This window comes from Neovison vison, chromosome 1 (assembly GCF_020171115.1).
Source record: "Neovison vison isolate M4711 chromosome 1, ASM_NN_V1, whole genome shotgun sequence".
NCBI lineage: Eukaryota > Metazoa > Chordata > Mammalia > Carnivora > Mustelidae > Neogale > Neogale vison.
The window spans coordinates 145,808,170-145,823,921 of NC_058091.1; the positions used below are offsets into that span (position 1 = coordinate 145,808,170).

At 48.4% G+C, this 15,752-nt stretch overlaps 1 protein-coding gene across 1 annotated transcript in view; it reads right to left on the reverse strand.

The window, feature by feature from the left end:
* DCDC2 (doublecortin domain containing 2) overlaps positions 1 to 15,752 on the reverse strand; it is a 151,061-nt gene that overhangs the window by 5,989 nt on the left and 129,320 nt on the right. Inside the window, exon 9 of the mRNA XM_044259932.1 lies at positions 1,991 to 2,293. Within this exon, the coding sequence (XP_044115867.1) occupies positions 1,991 to 2,293 (303 nt within the window). The remainder of the gene's footprint in view (positions 1 to 1,990; positions 2,294 to 15,752) is intronic.

The window sequence follows — 15,752 nt, forward strand, 5'->3', positions numbered from 1 at the left end:
GGAGAGAGATTCAGTCTCCCTGCGGGTGACTGCCCTGCTCTGGCATGGGCAGAGTTAACAGCCCTGACTCGTCACACAGCAGGGACCCGAGTTCAGATTCCCCGTCAGGACACCCCGGGAAGACCCGGACTGCACATTCCAGGACCTTGATCTTGACCGAGGCCCGATTCTTACAAGACGTCTGTTTTTAAAAGCTGAATTTACAGAATGGACAGACAGGTCCCCCACTGGTTTCGGTACAGCTGTTTGAGGTGACAGCACTGGATTAAAACCCAGAGCACTGGGAGAGCGCACTCTTGGACCTCAGGACCAAGGTCCCACAGAGGGTTTGCGCTCGAGTTTCTTGCTGGAGACTTTCATCAAAGGCAACAATAACGAAGAGCTTCATGAAGCCGACTGCCGTAGTTACCATATCAGTGACAGCGAGGACACTGTCCACGTTACTGTGCTTTGCGGGTGATACCCCAGGTGAGCCATTTTACTTCCCTTGAGAAAGCGTGTGTGTGTGTGTGTGTGTGTGTGTGTGTTTCTTGAGACGTTCATTTGATGTCCTTATTGAGGGAAAGAGAATCATGTTATGGACTGATTTCCTTTTCTAATTTTAGCTATAAACAACTTCAGGATACAAATTTTCGCTCATTTTCAGTAACTCTGCAGAACGGCATATGGGGAATTTCTAACTGACTACAACTGTGATTCCCTCACCTTAAGGAAAGAGGAGACAGGAAACACATTGAGTGTTTTCATTTAGATGCTGAGAATGTTTTCGTATAAAGCAGACAACAGATTATAGACGACTCTGTGCCGGTTATTGAAACCTGGCCACAAGAAGGTTTTGCTATTTTACCATTACTAAATTTGGTCCCCTGTACCCAAGCAAAATAAAACAGATGAGTGCATAGTAAATCATCAAGAAAACCACAGTCATGACACCAGGTTCAGGAATAAAGACATCCAAGCCTGCATGAGAGGTTACAGCCTAAAGGACCTGGGCCCTGAACAGAGGGAGAGAGAGGAAGGTTCATTCTCCTGGATGGGAAGAAGGCTGCAGAGTGCACCCTGCCTCTTACGCTATGATGCTGAACTTGACTCTATTCATCAGTCTCTATTTAATCCTCCAACCTCTGGAAGGATGACTACACGTGAGACTCTCCAGCTGCACGGGTTAGGAAGGAGTTGTTAGTATGTCATTCCTTACCCTCTTGGTCTAATAAGTAACACCATGTATTAATAAATGCCTGGTGCATCAAATGCTTAATTCAATTAATCCATTTAATGGGGACTAACCAAGTGAGACTTAACCGAGTACAAAGAAGTCACCCATGACAGAAGGGATGTGCTTTCTTTCATGTCTAGATCTCATGGCCTTGATGTTCATGTCTTGTCTGTGCCTCCCCGGAGCTGAACTTAACTTGTCTTGGTTCATATTTGTTATAAACACTCTCGGGAGCCTCTGTGACCTCTGTAGAGTGAGACGAGGGATGGGGGAGGTGGATGAGTGACGGGTGATCGGTGGGTGGAGGTGTGGAATTCGTAGGTGAGTGGGCGGAGGTATGGGTGAGCGGGTGCCTGAGTGGGCGGTGGGGGAAGGGATGGGTGGGGACAGACGGACAGGTGCGTGAGTGGGTAGATGAGGGGGTGCAGGGGTCGGTGGGGGATGGGGGTTGAGTGGCTGCGTGGGTGCATGGGTGGGGGAGGGGACGGGTGGGTGACTGGGTCGATGGGTGAAGGAGTGGGTGTATGTGTGGGTGGGGGATGGGTGGGTGGCTGGATGGACAGACGGATGAGTGGGTGGGTGACAGGACAGATGCGCGGACTCTCTGATAGGTAGAGGTGGATGGCAGTGCTTGTTAACTGACCGAAATAACACGGTCAAGCTAACACTCCGCGCTCAGCAGTAAGTGGTTTCAGTGCAAGTCCTAAGTGCTTGGGCAACTCCCGAAGCGCATGGGCGTGTGCCCCGCACACACATTCACGCACGCACAAGTACCTCGCCTTGCGCACTGCTAGCTCCCTGCGACCTGGCTTCCTCCTCCACTGCCTCCTGAGGCTCGGGACGGACCTGATCCAGCTCCTCGCCATTCTCTTCATCGGTGCCTCCGTTAGCGCGGGCAGGGGCCACCGGCTCCTCGCTGGGACGCGGGACGCCCTCGACCTGCTCGGAGTCCCCTGGCGCCGCCTCCTCTCCTGCTCCTTCCACAGCCCCGTTCATTCCCGAGAAGTCTTCTCTCTGCTCTGCATCCTTGTTCACTTTCCCACCATCTTCCTCCTCGTCCACGATTTCCGCCGGCCTCTGGCGGGTCAGAATGAATAAGGGAGGAAAGTCAGCAGGGCGAGAGATTCTCCACCGCCCGTTCGGACGACGTGACGACGATCACGCCACAGTCACGTAAACGTCCTCACACGCGCACAGCGCTCGGCAGCGGACAAGGCACAACCTTCCCCGAGAACCCACGTGCGCCGCTCTTCGCGAGCGATCTCCCACACTGGCCCTCCCAACAGCCCTGTGCCGTGGGTGTTGGTCCCCTTCTACGGGGGCGGAAACCGAGGTGCAAAGAGACCAAACAGCTCGCCCGAGATCCCGCTGTGTGGGAGTCAAAGAGCCAGGACTGGAACGAGGCATGTGACTCTAGGAACAGTGCTCGTAATCCCTGCAGCAGAGACAAAGCCAGACTGTAGGGCCTTTGACCCCTACCTAGTGCAGTGTCCGGCCCAGAGGAGGAGCTTAAAAAAAGAGTCTCTGCGGAGAAGTCAACCTCCCCACCGCGATGCCTGGTGTGCATTTCGATCACAATATACAGAGAGAGAACATCGGTGCCAGTGCCGGGACGTGAGGCCAGGCTTTCCTGCACCACATGTGGCCCGCTGCCCATACAATGCCTGCGGGCTCCCGGCATATCTCAAAACACAAACACGGTCACTCAGCTCCAAGGCCAAGCCACTCTACGTCCTTTCTATAAAAATGGTAAGTGCTCAAGAGTCTATGAGCCCAAATTAGGCAATTTCCAAGTTATTCGGATACATGTACATCTGCTTTAAAAGACAGCAGGAGGCTGACTTCCAGAGCCAAGACTTGGAGAAAGGCCTGGGCTCAGGGCTTGGGCGGGTACTTACTGGCTGTCACCTCACCTCCGTGAGGGCCAGAGTCCCCAGGGTCCCATGAGAATATCATGAAACATGCAGGGGGAGTGAAGGAGAGAAGTTACACACAGTGCCTCCCCCCCTACTTGGCATATCACATCTTAAAACACCAGAATGGCCTCCCATTTGCAGGACATGCTCTGTCCGGGAGTCAGAGTTTTCACTGCCTGTGATAAAATAACAGCTTGTCTTCTAAAGAACAGAACAGAAAGAACACAGGATTTGTTCTAAGTTAGGACCTAGACCTGCCTCCTTCTGGTTGACACCGGACAGGTCACATGGTCCCCCAGCACCTATAAAATGAGGGTCTGAGATGAAATTCACCCTGACCACCCCCCATTCCAGCTCTGGAACTCTGTTCTCCCCAAACCACTCTAATGCTTGTTAGGAGGTCTTAATGGTCTTCTCGTAAAAGTTAACGTAATACGCTCCATTTTGGAAGAAAAACCAAACCAAACAAAACCAAACCAGAGTGGACTAAAAGTTCAGGACAGAACTCCACACAACATTACTCTGAAGAGGAAAAGAGATGAACCGTGAAATCTTGCATTCTGTCCAACATGGTGCCTCAGTTTTGACGGCATGAGATCAATGATGCACTTGAAAAAAATGAAAGAAAAAAATTAATTGTTCTTAAGATATTCCAATGACCATGGCGTAGACCATCACACAGCTTAAGTCATGCATACAGTGAGGCTGGGTCTCCCACATTTTCCGTTCGGATATTCAGTGTCAGACGGTGTGGGGCCCCCAAGTTCCCTAAGCTTGCTGCCCCAGGTGAGGCCCTTGGGAAGGCCAAATGTGGGACAGAAATGGGCACGTGGGGGGTGACCCCGCCAGATGGTGTGAAGAGAGCAGACGGAGACTTAGGAAATGGAACCTAGGCTGGGTAAGGGTTTCCTGCTTTGATGTGTAAGACCGAGATGAAGGGAGGTGAGAAAAACCTCCAGTTTCCAAGAGGCAAAGCAGTGTGCGCCCCTGCCCACACCCCGCCCCACTCTCTCTACAGGGAAGACTCACGGCAAAGGCCTGAGACAGACTCACATCCGGCGACGAGACAAGAAGAGCGTGCTGAGGGAGAGGACAGGCGCGGCCGTCCGGAGGGCAGGGCAGAGGAAACGTCGGGCCGGGGAGGGGGTGTATGCAACCTAAGGAGCGAGGGCTTGGAGGGGGCTTCCTCAACAGGACACTAGGACAGAGAGGGGACTGCAGGTGGGAAAGAGCTAGAATAAGGAGCTGACTCAGAATCACTGGGGGCAACTTGCCACGCACAGGTCATGAGAGCCCAAGGAAAGGCCAAAGGGGCTCGGGCCCAGAGCCCACCAGCTCCTTCCTTAGGGACACTGAAGGACGTGAGGGGCACTCGCTTTGCCCCTCTGGAAGAGGTCATCTTCCATCGTGAGTCACCGTGACTCATGAGTGGGCCCGGGGTACCCCTCGGCGCTGAGCAGCACTGGGGGTGTTGGACATTCGGAGACAAATCCGACAGGAATCGGGGAGCTCAGAGCTGGGCGGGCACCGGGCACACCGTAGACAGCCTGGCGCAGGGGTCCGGAAAGGGACCTCGGGTGGGGGCCATGGCAGCCGGCCACCCGGGCTCGGTCACGGTGCCCGCTGGAGCCCACGGGAACGCCGCGTGCAGGGGGAGTGTGTCCCAGAGGCCCCGGCTCCCGTCCGCGCTGAGAGTCGCGCCCTGTGCTTGCACACTCGTCCCTTCGTGAGGCCGTCCCGACACCTGTGCCGGGTCCACCTCTCAGGTCCCCGCCCGCGCCAGGAAAAGGAGGAGCCACGCAACCCTGGCAGCATCACACGGCAAGGGCCAGGCAGGGCGGGGACTGGAACCCAGGGCCGCTGCTGCTTGTCCTTCAAGACATACCAGGAGGAGCTTCTCCTTCACGCGGTCACTGCGGCGAGCACCCCCGAGTGTCCTTCCAGCAGCCGGAGCTGTGGCCCCGAGAGACCCAGCCCCGCTTCCACATGAAACAATTACCGCACATTCCCAGATCTCTCTGAAAGACTTTGGGCGGATCCGGGGAGGGCGCGTCGTGAGGACGGCTGGGCAGAGTCCCCGAAGCGATACACGACAGAACTCCAGAGACAGCACAGCGCCAGGGCCCCCGAGAGCAGAGCTCTTTATAGATTATTTCTGAGAACGGGATGATGGTTAGTGTACCTAGACTCGCCCCATTCGGAGCAACATTGGGTTTTGGTTTTAAAGGGAAGTTATACAGAATTCTATAGCACAAATGGGGAAGGGCAATGACAGAGAACACCCCAAGTTCACTGCCGTCATTTAGGAGCATAGATCTGTCTGTCCCTTGTCCCTCTGAGAATCTGTTACAAGAGCACGCGGACGTCTATTAAGGTGACTACTTCTGTGTCAAGTGAAGTGTCTTTCCCTTTCCTGAAATCTGGATTGATTCTGAAATGTGGGAAAATAGTGGGAGCTGGTTTTTCGTTTTTAGTTTTTAGTTTTGTGTTTCTCGCCTCACTCTTTTTCCTCACTCCCGACTCCCAAACACATACACTTTTTTTTTCTTCTTTTCATGCAATCAGCGGGGACAGACCCTCACCTCTGTCTAAGGAAGGAGCCGCCCAGCCCTGACTTCCGGCGCTGCGGTCCCCACCACTAGGGGCGCTGCTGTAAACACACAGGATCGCCCTCCTGTCCCATTCGCTGTGTTACACTGTCCCACCGCGGCTCTCTCACCGTCCTCCCGCGAAGCCACATCGGGTTAGCTCAGCTTTACGAAATGAAAGATTAAGGTGCTACACTGAGAGCTGGATCCATTTAAATAAGATGGTCATGGGAGTTTAAAGGCTTCTAATGCTTTAAAATATCCACAGTGTAGAACATAATTTATTATTACTACGACACTACAACTCAGGCCAAAAAAAAAAAAAAAAGACTTCTGCTATGACAGATCTGTAATGAATAAATGAAAAGCAATGTGCTTTTTGGTGTAATCTCCTTTGAAGCAGACATTAAATTATTAAAGATGTTTCCAGTGCATACATCAATCAAATCATCCCCAGAAGGAACACTGGGTTTCACACCCATACACACACACACACACACACACACACAGAGATAAAATCTATACCATGGCGAGGACCTTCAGAGAAGCAAAAGAACGCCCCTTCCACAAGACGGTGGGGGTCCACAGTGGGAGGAAGGGAGGACGGAGTCAGCAAGCCGCACACTCCCTCAATCCTTATCCTCCTTCTCATGCTGCAGAGAAACTCCCCAGGAGGACGATGGTGTCCCTCGAGCATTGCTCACCTGACGTCTGACCCTGGCAGCGGGACGCCCACAATGGAGAGTCTACTCAGGTGAGCGCTGTGCGTAGAGGTCTTGGGATCTCCCCTCACAGTGAGAACAGCTCTTCCCTGGGGGGCAGGTTGTGAGTCAGCTCTATGCAGAGCCAGACACAGAAGGTCACTTACTATATGATTTCATTTCCATGAAAATCCACAAAACATTCAGAAAAGGTCAATCTATGAAGACAGAAAGTGGATTCGTGGTGGCCAGGCCTGAGGAGAAGGGAGAATGGGGAGAGGCTGCTTCCTGGGCAGGAGGTTTTGGGGTGCTTGCGTGGTCAGTGGGTTGAGCGTCTGACTCCTGGGTTTCGGCTCAGAGCATGATCCCGGAGTCCTGGGATTGAGTCCTGTGTCAGGCTCCGTGCTCAGATGGGAGCCTGCTTCTCCCTCTCTCTCTGCCTCTGCCCCTCCCCTGCTTGCACACACACTGTCTCTGTCTCTCTCTCAGATAAATAAATCACTTAAAGCATAGGCATGGGGTTTCCTTTGGGAGAGATGGAAAATGCCCGGGAACTAGACGGAGGGAACAGCCGAACAACACTGTGAGTGTCCGAAACGCCCCAGATCTCTCTGTTTAAGAATTGTCGATGGTTTGTTGTATGTTAGCAGAGTCTTCAATTTCTTCTCTTCTCTTTTCTTTCTTTCTTTCTTTTTTTTTCTTTTTTCTTTTTTTAAGAGAGAAAGAGAGGGAGCTCGAGCAGGAGCAGGAGGGGAGAGTCATAAGCAGGCTCCGTGCACCCAGAAGAGCCCATCACAGAGCTCGATCCCATGACCCTGAGATCAGGACTTGAGCCAAAATCAAGAGTCAGATGCCTGCCTGACCGACTGAGCCACCCAAGTGCCCCTCTTTTAAAAAAAAAAATTATTTATTTTTTATTTATTTTCAGCATAACAGTATTCATTATTTTTTCACCACACCCAGTGCTCCATGCAAGCCGTGCCCTCTATAATACCCACCACCTGGTACCCCGACCTCCCACCCCCCGGCCCCTTCAAACCCCTCAGATTGTTTTTCAGAGTCCATAGTCTCTCATGGTTCACCTCCCCTTCCAATTTACCCCAACTCCCTTCTCCTCTCTAACACCCCTTGTCCTCCATGCTATTTGTTATGCTCCACAAATAAGTGAAACCATATGATAATTGACTCTCTCTGCTTGACTTATTTCACTCAGCATAATCTCTTCCAGTCCCGTCCATGTTGCTACAAAAGTTGGATATTCGTCCTTTCTGATGGAGGCATAATACTCCATAGTGTATATGGACCACATCTTCCTTATCCATTCATCCGTTGAAGGGCATCTTGGTTCTTTCCACAGTTTGGCGACCGTGGCCATTGCTGCTATAAACATTGGGGTACAGATGGCCCTTCTTTTCACTACATCTGTATCTTTGGGGTAAATACCCAGTAGTGCAATTGCCGGGTCAGAGGGAAGTTCTATTTTAAATTTCTTGAGGAATCTCCACACTATTCTCCAAAGAGGCTGCACCAACTTGCCCCTCTTGCTTCAACTTTTAAGGAAACCGTGTGCCCCAACTCCTGACCACCAGGTGGAGCTGCGTGCCCAACTCTCTGCTAAGAGGCCCAGAGAATGTGCCACCTGAGGAACCAGCCTCTGGGTATCTCCCTGCTTTATTGGGCAGTTATGCTCCAGGCAGACACCTCCCTTGTCTCAGGTGTAAAACCTTCCCTTCACAGACTGTCCTGTGACTCCTGGTGGGAAGTCACTGCTGGTGCTGAATGAATGAGAAAGCTGAATGAATGAACTAACAAAAAGATCTGAGAGGAGCAGCTCACTCAAAATTAAAATACAGAAAGTGCTAGAAAAATGTTCCTAGTGCCCCACCCACTCCACCAAAAAAAAAAAAAAAATCTTACAACTATTTAATTTCCTAAAAATCCCCAAGTAGTTCTCAGCCTCTGCATTTAGCTGGACCTGCCCTCTGGCTGGGATGTGGGCACCGGCGTAGAGTCAGTGAACAAGGCTCAGGGACACGGAGCCCAAAGGCAACAAACCAGGAAGATGCTTTTACCGAGGCTTCAAGTCTTCTCCCTTAAAGAAGGGGATTTACCTTCTTCTTTGCATTGACCTCAAATTTTAGCCAATCTGTGGCTAAAATTTTAAGAGAACCCGTTTTCAGGTAGGAATTGTTTCTCCAAACAGTACATCCATCCTAAAATCTCAGGACTACAAGGAATTGCGGAATCCTAAGTCCTGTATAGAGCACGTTCCCGTGCTTCACTGGTGTCAGGTAAGGGTGTGCACTAGACCTTCTCCAGGACACGCACAATCCGATGTACGTAGTAGGACAGCAAGGATCACAGAAGTCCCTCAAACGATTCCAGCCCCACAACCCGGCATCAGGAGCAACAACAGCATGGCTAGAGTAACAGACATGTTACACATATATGTACAATTACAGACTATATATACCCTCAAACCTACAAGTTTTTATTAAAAAAAAAAAAGAGGTAAGAACTTTTATCTGTCAAAAAGCATGTTACTTAGGGTCTCCTGGGGGGCAGGGAGGGCTCAGGTGGTTGAGCATCTGACTTGGTTTTGGCTCAGGTCATGATCCTAGGGGCGTGAGATCGAGCCCCTGCATCAGGCTCTGTGCTCAGTGGGGAGTCTGCTTCAGATCCTCCCTCTCTCTCTGCCCTACCCCCCTTCCCCACTTTAAAAGAAAAAAGGAAGCATATTATTTATCATAAGCAATTGTTCTTACAAAGTTTTACTAGAAAGCTTCCATATTTCTCCTTAATACAACACCAGTGTTGGTGTTCCAAGGGCCTTTTGCCTGCATGTGCTTATCTGCATATCTTACTATTTATTTCCTAACAGGCAGTCTGAGATAATGGTTGATTTGGATGGCAAGTCAGGAAAGGTCTGGTCGTTATTAGCGCCGGCTGCATCCTCATGGGGACGGTTCTGAGTATTCAGGATTCCTAGAGAGTGAGCATGCGGTGACGAAGGTTAACTCGAGATTCCTGCATGGCGAGAGGAAGGGAGATGGAATATGGAAATCATATGGAAATGAGTCACAGGATGTCGAAAGTGTCAATTACTTGGATGGCAGTCACGGACAGCGGGGGCGGCTCGGAGGCCGCGCGCTTGAAACCCACATCACACCTTTGGCAGCCACAGCAGCACCCAAACTAGACACGGGAGAGGCATCGAAACGGATAGCACAGCTGAGGTCCTGCTCACTTTAGAAGTAAATATTTATTTGTCATGAAGTTCCCTGAGGATTATATGTGAAGGTTTAAGATCCCGGTTATCTGAGAGAACAGCGCAAGTTAGAACTTTCTCGTCAAGCTAACCACTTGCGTCCTCCTCCCTAGTGTCTAACCGCCGTAGCCACTGTGTCTCCTCCCCAGTCCCACCTGTCACTGCGTCCCCCCTGAAACCCACTCCTCCAGGGAGCAGAGATCAGCACCAGAACGAAACAAAAATGGCAGAGATCAGCACCAAAAACAAACAAAATGAAGTCTGCTTCCCATGTAACAGTTACCACCTTCTGTTTCTGCTTTGGGAAAGAGGGGAGGGTCTGTTTCAGGCTCTCCGTGGAAAGCGTTTCTGTGGAGTTCCGGCAATGGTGTTGCAGACAGAGAAGTCACCCTGCTTGAGTTCACTTCAGTTGCCACGGAAACTCAAAGGCATCCCCACCTTTTCTGGACGGAAAGGACAACAAGCTGAAGGAGGTGTTTGGAAATACTCAGTTTTAGTTTTTTGTGATAACGAAATACCACTTCCGGTTTTCAGAGGGGACGAGAAAAATAACTCAATAAAAAGATTTAGATGTGGTTTGAAGTACCGTGACCTATAAAAAAGGGGGGTTTCTGTTCACAGATGCGACCCTGCAAGGGCAGAGCGGAGTGAGGCTCCAGCCCGGCACCTGCTGAGAGCTGGCCCACCTGAGCCCACGAAGCTCCCCCGGTCCTGAGATACCCATACAGGAAGACAGAATACACTGTAAACATATTCAGATAGCAGGAGACTATTTTAGTCATCATTAGGGGGAAAAAAAATCTCCAATAAGTTCTCTCACTTTAGAAGTAAATGTTGATTTTTCTCTCACTTACATCAGAAATCCCCGAGGGCTATGTTTTAATGTTTAACACCATTTCCATCAAGTAAACACAAATCTAGAAACAGGATGTCACAAAGAGCCTTGCTGAGGATGCACAGGGAAATTAAGAAGCCAGATCACCCCCCTCTCAAGTCCCGCAGCGGAGCGGGAGCCCTGCAGCGGCGGACGTGAACACGACTCGTGGGAAGTCTGGGACCTGGAAGGATGGTGGAGACGTTGTTTACACAATGATCCCTTTCACTTCAGTGAAGGCAGTGACAGCCGAGGAGCCCTCCGCACAGACGGCATGTGTTGCTGTCTGTGGGAAAACTAGAAGGCCCGAATCTCCCCCGTTGCCCTCCCTTGAGGTGCTCAGAGAGAAAGGTCCAAGCTGGAAGCCCCGGGCACCTGCAGGGACAGCCCCTTCAGCAGGCTGTGGCTCTGCGGGAAGATGAGGCTTTGTGTCCTCGATGGCACACTACGGAGCTTGCACCCACATCCCTTCTGGCTTCAAACATCTTATAATTCTTACTTTCACAAATACAGTCCATGGATCTATGGGTCTGGTCAGAAAAAGCAACTCCCTTTACCCTTCTGTGTCTTTTATTACTCGTGGAAAAGTAATGCGGAGAAGCTCTCCATCTAGTTCGCCTGTCACAGGAGATGGCCAGTGGTGGCCGATTCCCCGTAAGCAGCAGTCTGGGTAAGTACGTGGCGAGACCACGTACCGGCATGGAGAACACAACTATGTCAATGGGCACCTTGGGATTTCAAACCTCGCTATTTCTGGTTAGACTACAGATTTTTATTTAAGATTGATTTATTTATTTGAGAAAGAGAGAGATAAAGAACATATAAGAAGGGGGAGGCACGGCAGGGAGAGGGAAAAGCAGACTCCTACCTACTGAGCAGGGAGCCCAACTCAGGATTCGATCTGAGAACCCTGGGATCATGACCAGAGACAAAAGCAGACACTTAAATGACGGAGCCACCCAGGTGTCCCAACTACAGGTTTGTTTGTTTTTTTTTAATGGTGTTATGCCAAATGCCCCCAGGGGCTGGGCACAGGACACAAGTGTGTAATCCATGACCAGCGTTGGTAACACAGTGTGCTGGGGTCTGGGGTGCACTGAAGAGGGTCAGGGCTACTAAGGAGATTCTGTGAACCCTGTGCCAGCCAAAGAGTCTCTTGTGGGAGATCTGGTCAGGCTGCCCGTTTCTCATCACTAGTGGAAATTCTATAAAGACAGTTAATTTTCCCTGGGATGAATTAGTATGGAAGGGATTCCTGGTTAAATACAACACGTTGAACAAATATGAATTTTATTTTTTTCACTTAGCTCCCTTCTGACATCCCTATAAATTGTCAGTAAAGGCAATTAGGAAAAACAAAAAACAAACCATGACCCCATAAGGGCACAGAAACCTGGGAAGGAAATAACAGACATAAAATCTGGGAAAGCCAATGGCTGTGGGGCCAGTGACAGCAGAACTGATGCTGCTAAAATTTGCTCCTGTGGGAGGGGAAGCCGAGAAGCAGACCTCTGCGCGCTGAAGGACCTACAGAAAGCTGAGGGACTGGCAGCACCATCTATCTCTGGAAGAAGGGGCGTATGTGTGACTAAAAATAGGGGGACTGGCTTAGAGTCTTTAAAAAAAGCACTGAGACTCCCAAGATCCCCTCCCTGCCCTTGAGAAATACAGGAGTTTTCTTCTCTAAAGATGTTGAACTACAGGGGAGCCAGACTCAGCCCAGCTGAGAACAAGAGCACCATGGGCACCGTACTGAAACCAAGAAGTATACGTTTCTAAACCGCAAGATCCCCAATGCCCATCCCACCATCAGGTCCCCAAATGCTCACATCCAGGCTGACACCCAAAAGACTCCATTCAAAGGAAAAAGACCAACCTAAAAGAACAATGAGAAATGGAGATCTGCCAAGGAAACGGCAAAAAAACAATCCTACAGTGAAACTCCCCTGACCCAAGGAGCTGAGCCTATGCATACAGAGTTTCCCTAACGCCTCACCCTAAATCTAACCAGACCACACCTTGAATTGATAGAATGGTGTAGGCCAGATATATTTCAATTAAAAAAAAAAAAACCTCTAACCAGACAGCCAAGAAACACCTCTAACATGGAGATAAAAATCAAAACCTAGAAAGAAACAAAGAAACACAGAAGAAACAAGAGATATTACAGGAAAAGAAAGTTTAAAATAATAGATGAATCCTTGGAGATATAAAGGAAGCTATCACATCCATAAAACAAGAATAAGAGGTTATAAAAATGATCATTCAGAGAATATGAGAGATATTAAAAACAAAATATGATGACAAGGGAAATAAATCAAGAGATGGAAGATAAACGCTGAGGCTTTTTGACTTTAAAAGAAGTTGAGAAAATAGTAAAAATTTATAGATATGAAACATAGGAGAAGTAAGTAGAGGGTCAGTATAAGAAGGCTTGTATTCAAATACTTGGGAGTTCCAGACAGAGTAGATATGGGGAGAAGGAAACTCAAAGAGATAGTTCAGTATTTTTTTTTCCTGAACTGGGAAATAAACATTTCAAAAATTAAAAAGCCCATTAAGAGAGGTCTCTAACTTCAGTTCAGGTTATGATCTTGGGGTCCTAGATCGGCCTTGCATTAGGGGTCTGCTTTAGGGAGCCCTTCCCCCTACTCATGCGCTCTCTCTTTCTAACAAAAATCTTAAACAAAACAAAACAAAAACAAAAACCCACTTAGCACCCAGTACAGTAAGTCCAAAGAGCTGCACCAAGGCACAAAATGGGACATTTTCAGAACACCAGAAATAAAGGAAAGACGCTAAATGCTTCCAAAGAGGGAAAAAGGATTATTTACAAAGGTTCAGGAAACAGAATCACATCAAACTTCCTAATTGCCCTTCTGGACGGAAAGGACAACAGAGCAGTGGTTTCAGAATTCTCAGAGAAATCATTATCTCATCTCAAATTTTACACCTAACCATACCTATGGTGAAGTCTGAGTAGGGAAAAAAAAGACACACTCGGACATGTAAAGTTTCAAACACAACATGCTTCCCAGAAGGCCACTCAGGGTGAATTCCACAACAAATGAAGGTGTGACCAAGAAAGAGAGAGATGTGGAATCCAAGGGAGAGGAGACCCATCCCCTGAGGAAGTGAAGGAGATTCCCAAGATAATGGTCAAGAAAAATCCCAGGGTAACTCTAAATAGCAGATCCAGAGAACATGGAACCAGCCTGAACCCAAGGACTGACGTGTTTGAGAAAAAAAGATGGCGGTGAAATGTAACCGTCACTGCATAACCGGCATACACCAAGGGGAAACCCACCGCCTGACAGAGTTTAGAGATGGGTTGGTAACAGCTACACAGAAAAGTAAGCAAATGAATTTTTTTAAAAAAGGCAATTACTAAAATAGGAAGAAGGGAAAGAGTGTCACGCAGGAAAGGAAATGTAACCAGAGTCCACCCTGTGGCTCAACTCAATAAGGCTGACATAGCAAAGATAACGTACAGATTAAATACGGACTCAGCCAAAATCGTCATTAGGAGGGTGGAAAGAAAGAAGGAGAGGGTCGTGCATTTGTGTGTTTGTGTGCATGTGGCCTTGTTGGTTGGGGGAGGAGAGCTGGTAAGTGATCTCAACCATCATCTTCCACAGTCATCAGAGATGAAGTTAACTCTATCTACATCTGAAAACTAAAATCGAGAAACGTACTTTACCAAATTTGGGATGTCACCTATTTTTTAAAAATCTCCATTAGTTTATGTACCTCTTAGAATTAAAAAAAAAAATCCAACTAAACTATGACACGTAATCACTTGCAAGACCCAAAGATTTCAGAGGTATTAAAATGGAAGGGAGGGAAGGAGGTATGGTTTAGAAATACAATGTGAGAAAAAGCTGAAAGGGGTTATCTCTATGGAAGAGGAATGCAGGCAGGGAGAGGTGAGGAACATGGTTGCTATTTTTGTTATAATCTTTGTTAAATTTTAAACAATATTATATATTATATATGTAACTTAATGGCTAAGTTTTAAATAAACAAAGAAGAGTATGCATCAAAACTTCCAATTAAAAAAAAAAAGCTTTCACTTCTCCAGTGTTCATGATACAGCTTAAACGCTATTTAATGAAAATTACTTAGCATAAAAACATCTTGTAGTTCTCATTATTTTACTATTCAAAATCATCTACAAATGGATGAGGAGAGCTATAAAATAATCTGAAACCGCTCAGAAGTTACTATCCTCACCATCTGCCCTCTTCTGTAAAATGGAACAAAATCCAAAATATATCTTCTTATTTGCCTATTTCCTAGGTATTTGTTTGCTTGGGCTTCTGAGATGGTGGGTTCTCCTGCCTGATCCTTAGTTACAGAGCAAGCTTACTGCTTGCCACCTTTGCTTGGAAAAGCATCCATTTAGAAGTGACACAAGAAGTGACACCAGTGCGAGAGTGTGACCACAGGTCTTGGCTAATCAGGCACTTGCTCCTCTGCTTAGGAGGAACCAGATTGATTTGGAGTGTGCACACAAAAAAACCTAATTTCTAAAAGAATACTTTATTCTTGTTTGACCTAAACTCTCTCCTGAGAAAAGATATTCATTCTGGCCTCCCCAAATACATTTTTAAAAACATGCCATTCTTCAGTTACCCATGGGTTTGGAAGTAGTTAGATCCAGGGTCGTCTAAAAAGTGACAAGAGTCTGAACGTTGGGACAGAGTTTGGCCATGTCCTTGGCTGGAATGAGTCCACATTTGCGCACACTTAAACCCACCAACACTCATGCAGGGAGACGGAAGGAGTCTGGAAGGTCTGGAATTTTACCCTGCTTACAAGCGTCCTCTTTAGCCTGCCATGATGTCAGAGATGCGGCAGAAGACACGAGACTCCCAGGTCAGAGACAAAGAATTGTATTGCTCACAGCAACAGCAGTAGCCAGAGTATCACCACAAGCACCTGCTCCCCGGGATCCCGTTCCCACAGACCAAGGGGAAGGGGGAGCCAGGTGATGCAAATAGCGGCTCACAATCCAGGGAAAGAACCCAACCTTTTTCCGAATACTTTTATTGTGCTAAAATACATGTAACATTTACAGTTTTGAGTAGTTTCTTTTTTGTATTTATTCATTTATTTTAGGGGGAGGGAAGGCATGTGTGCTAGGGTGGGAAGAGCAGAGGGAGAGAGTCTTAAGCAGACTCTACAAG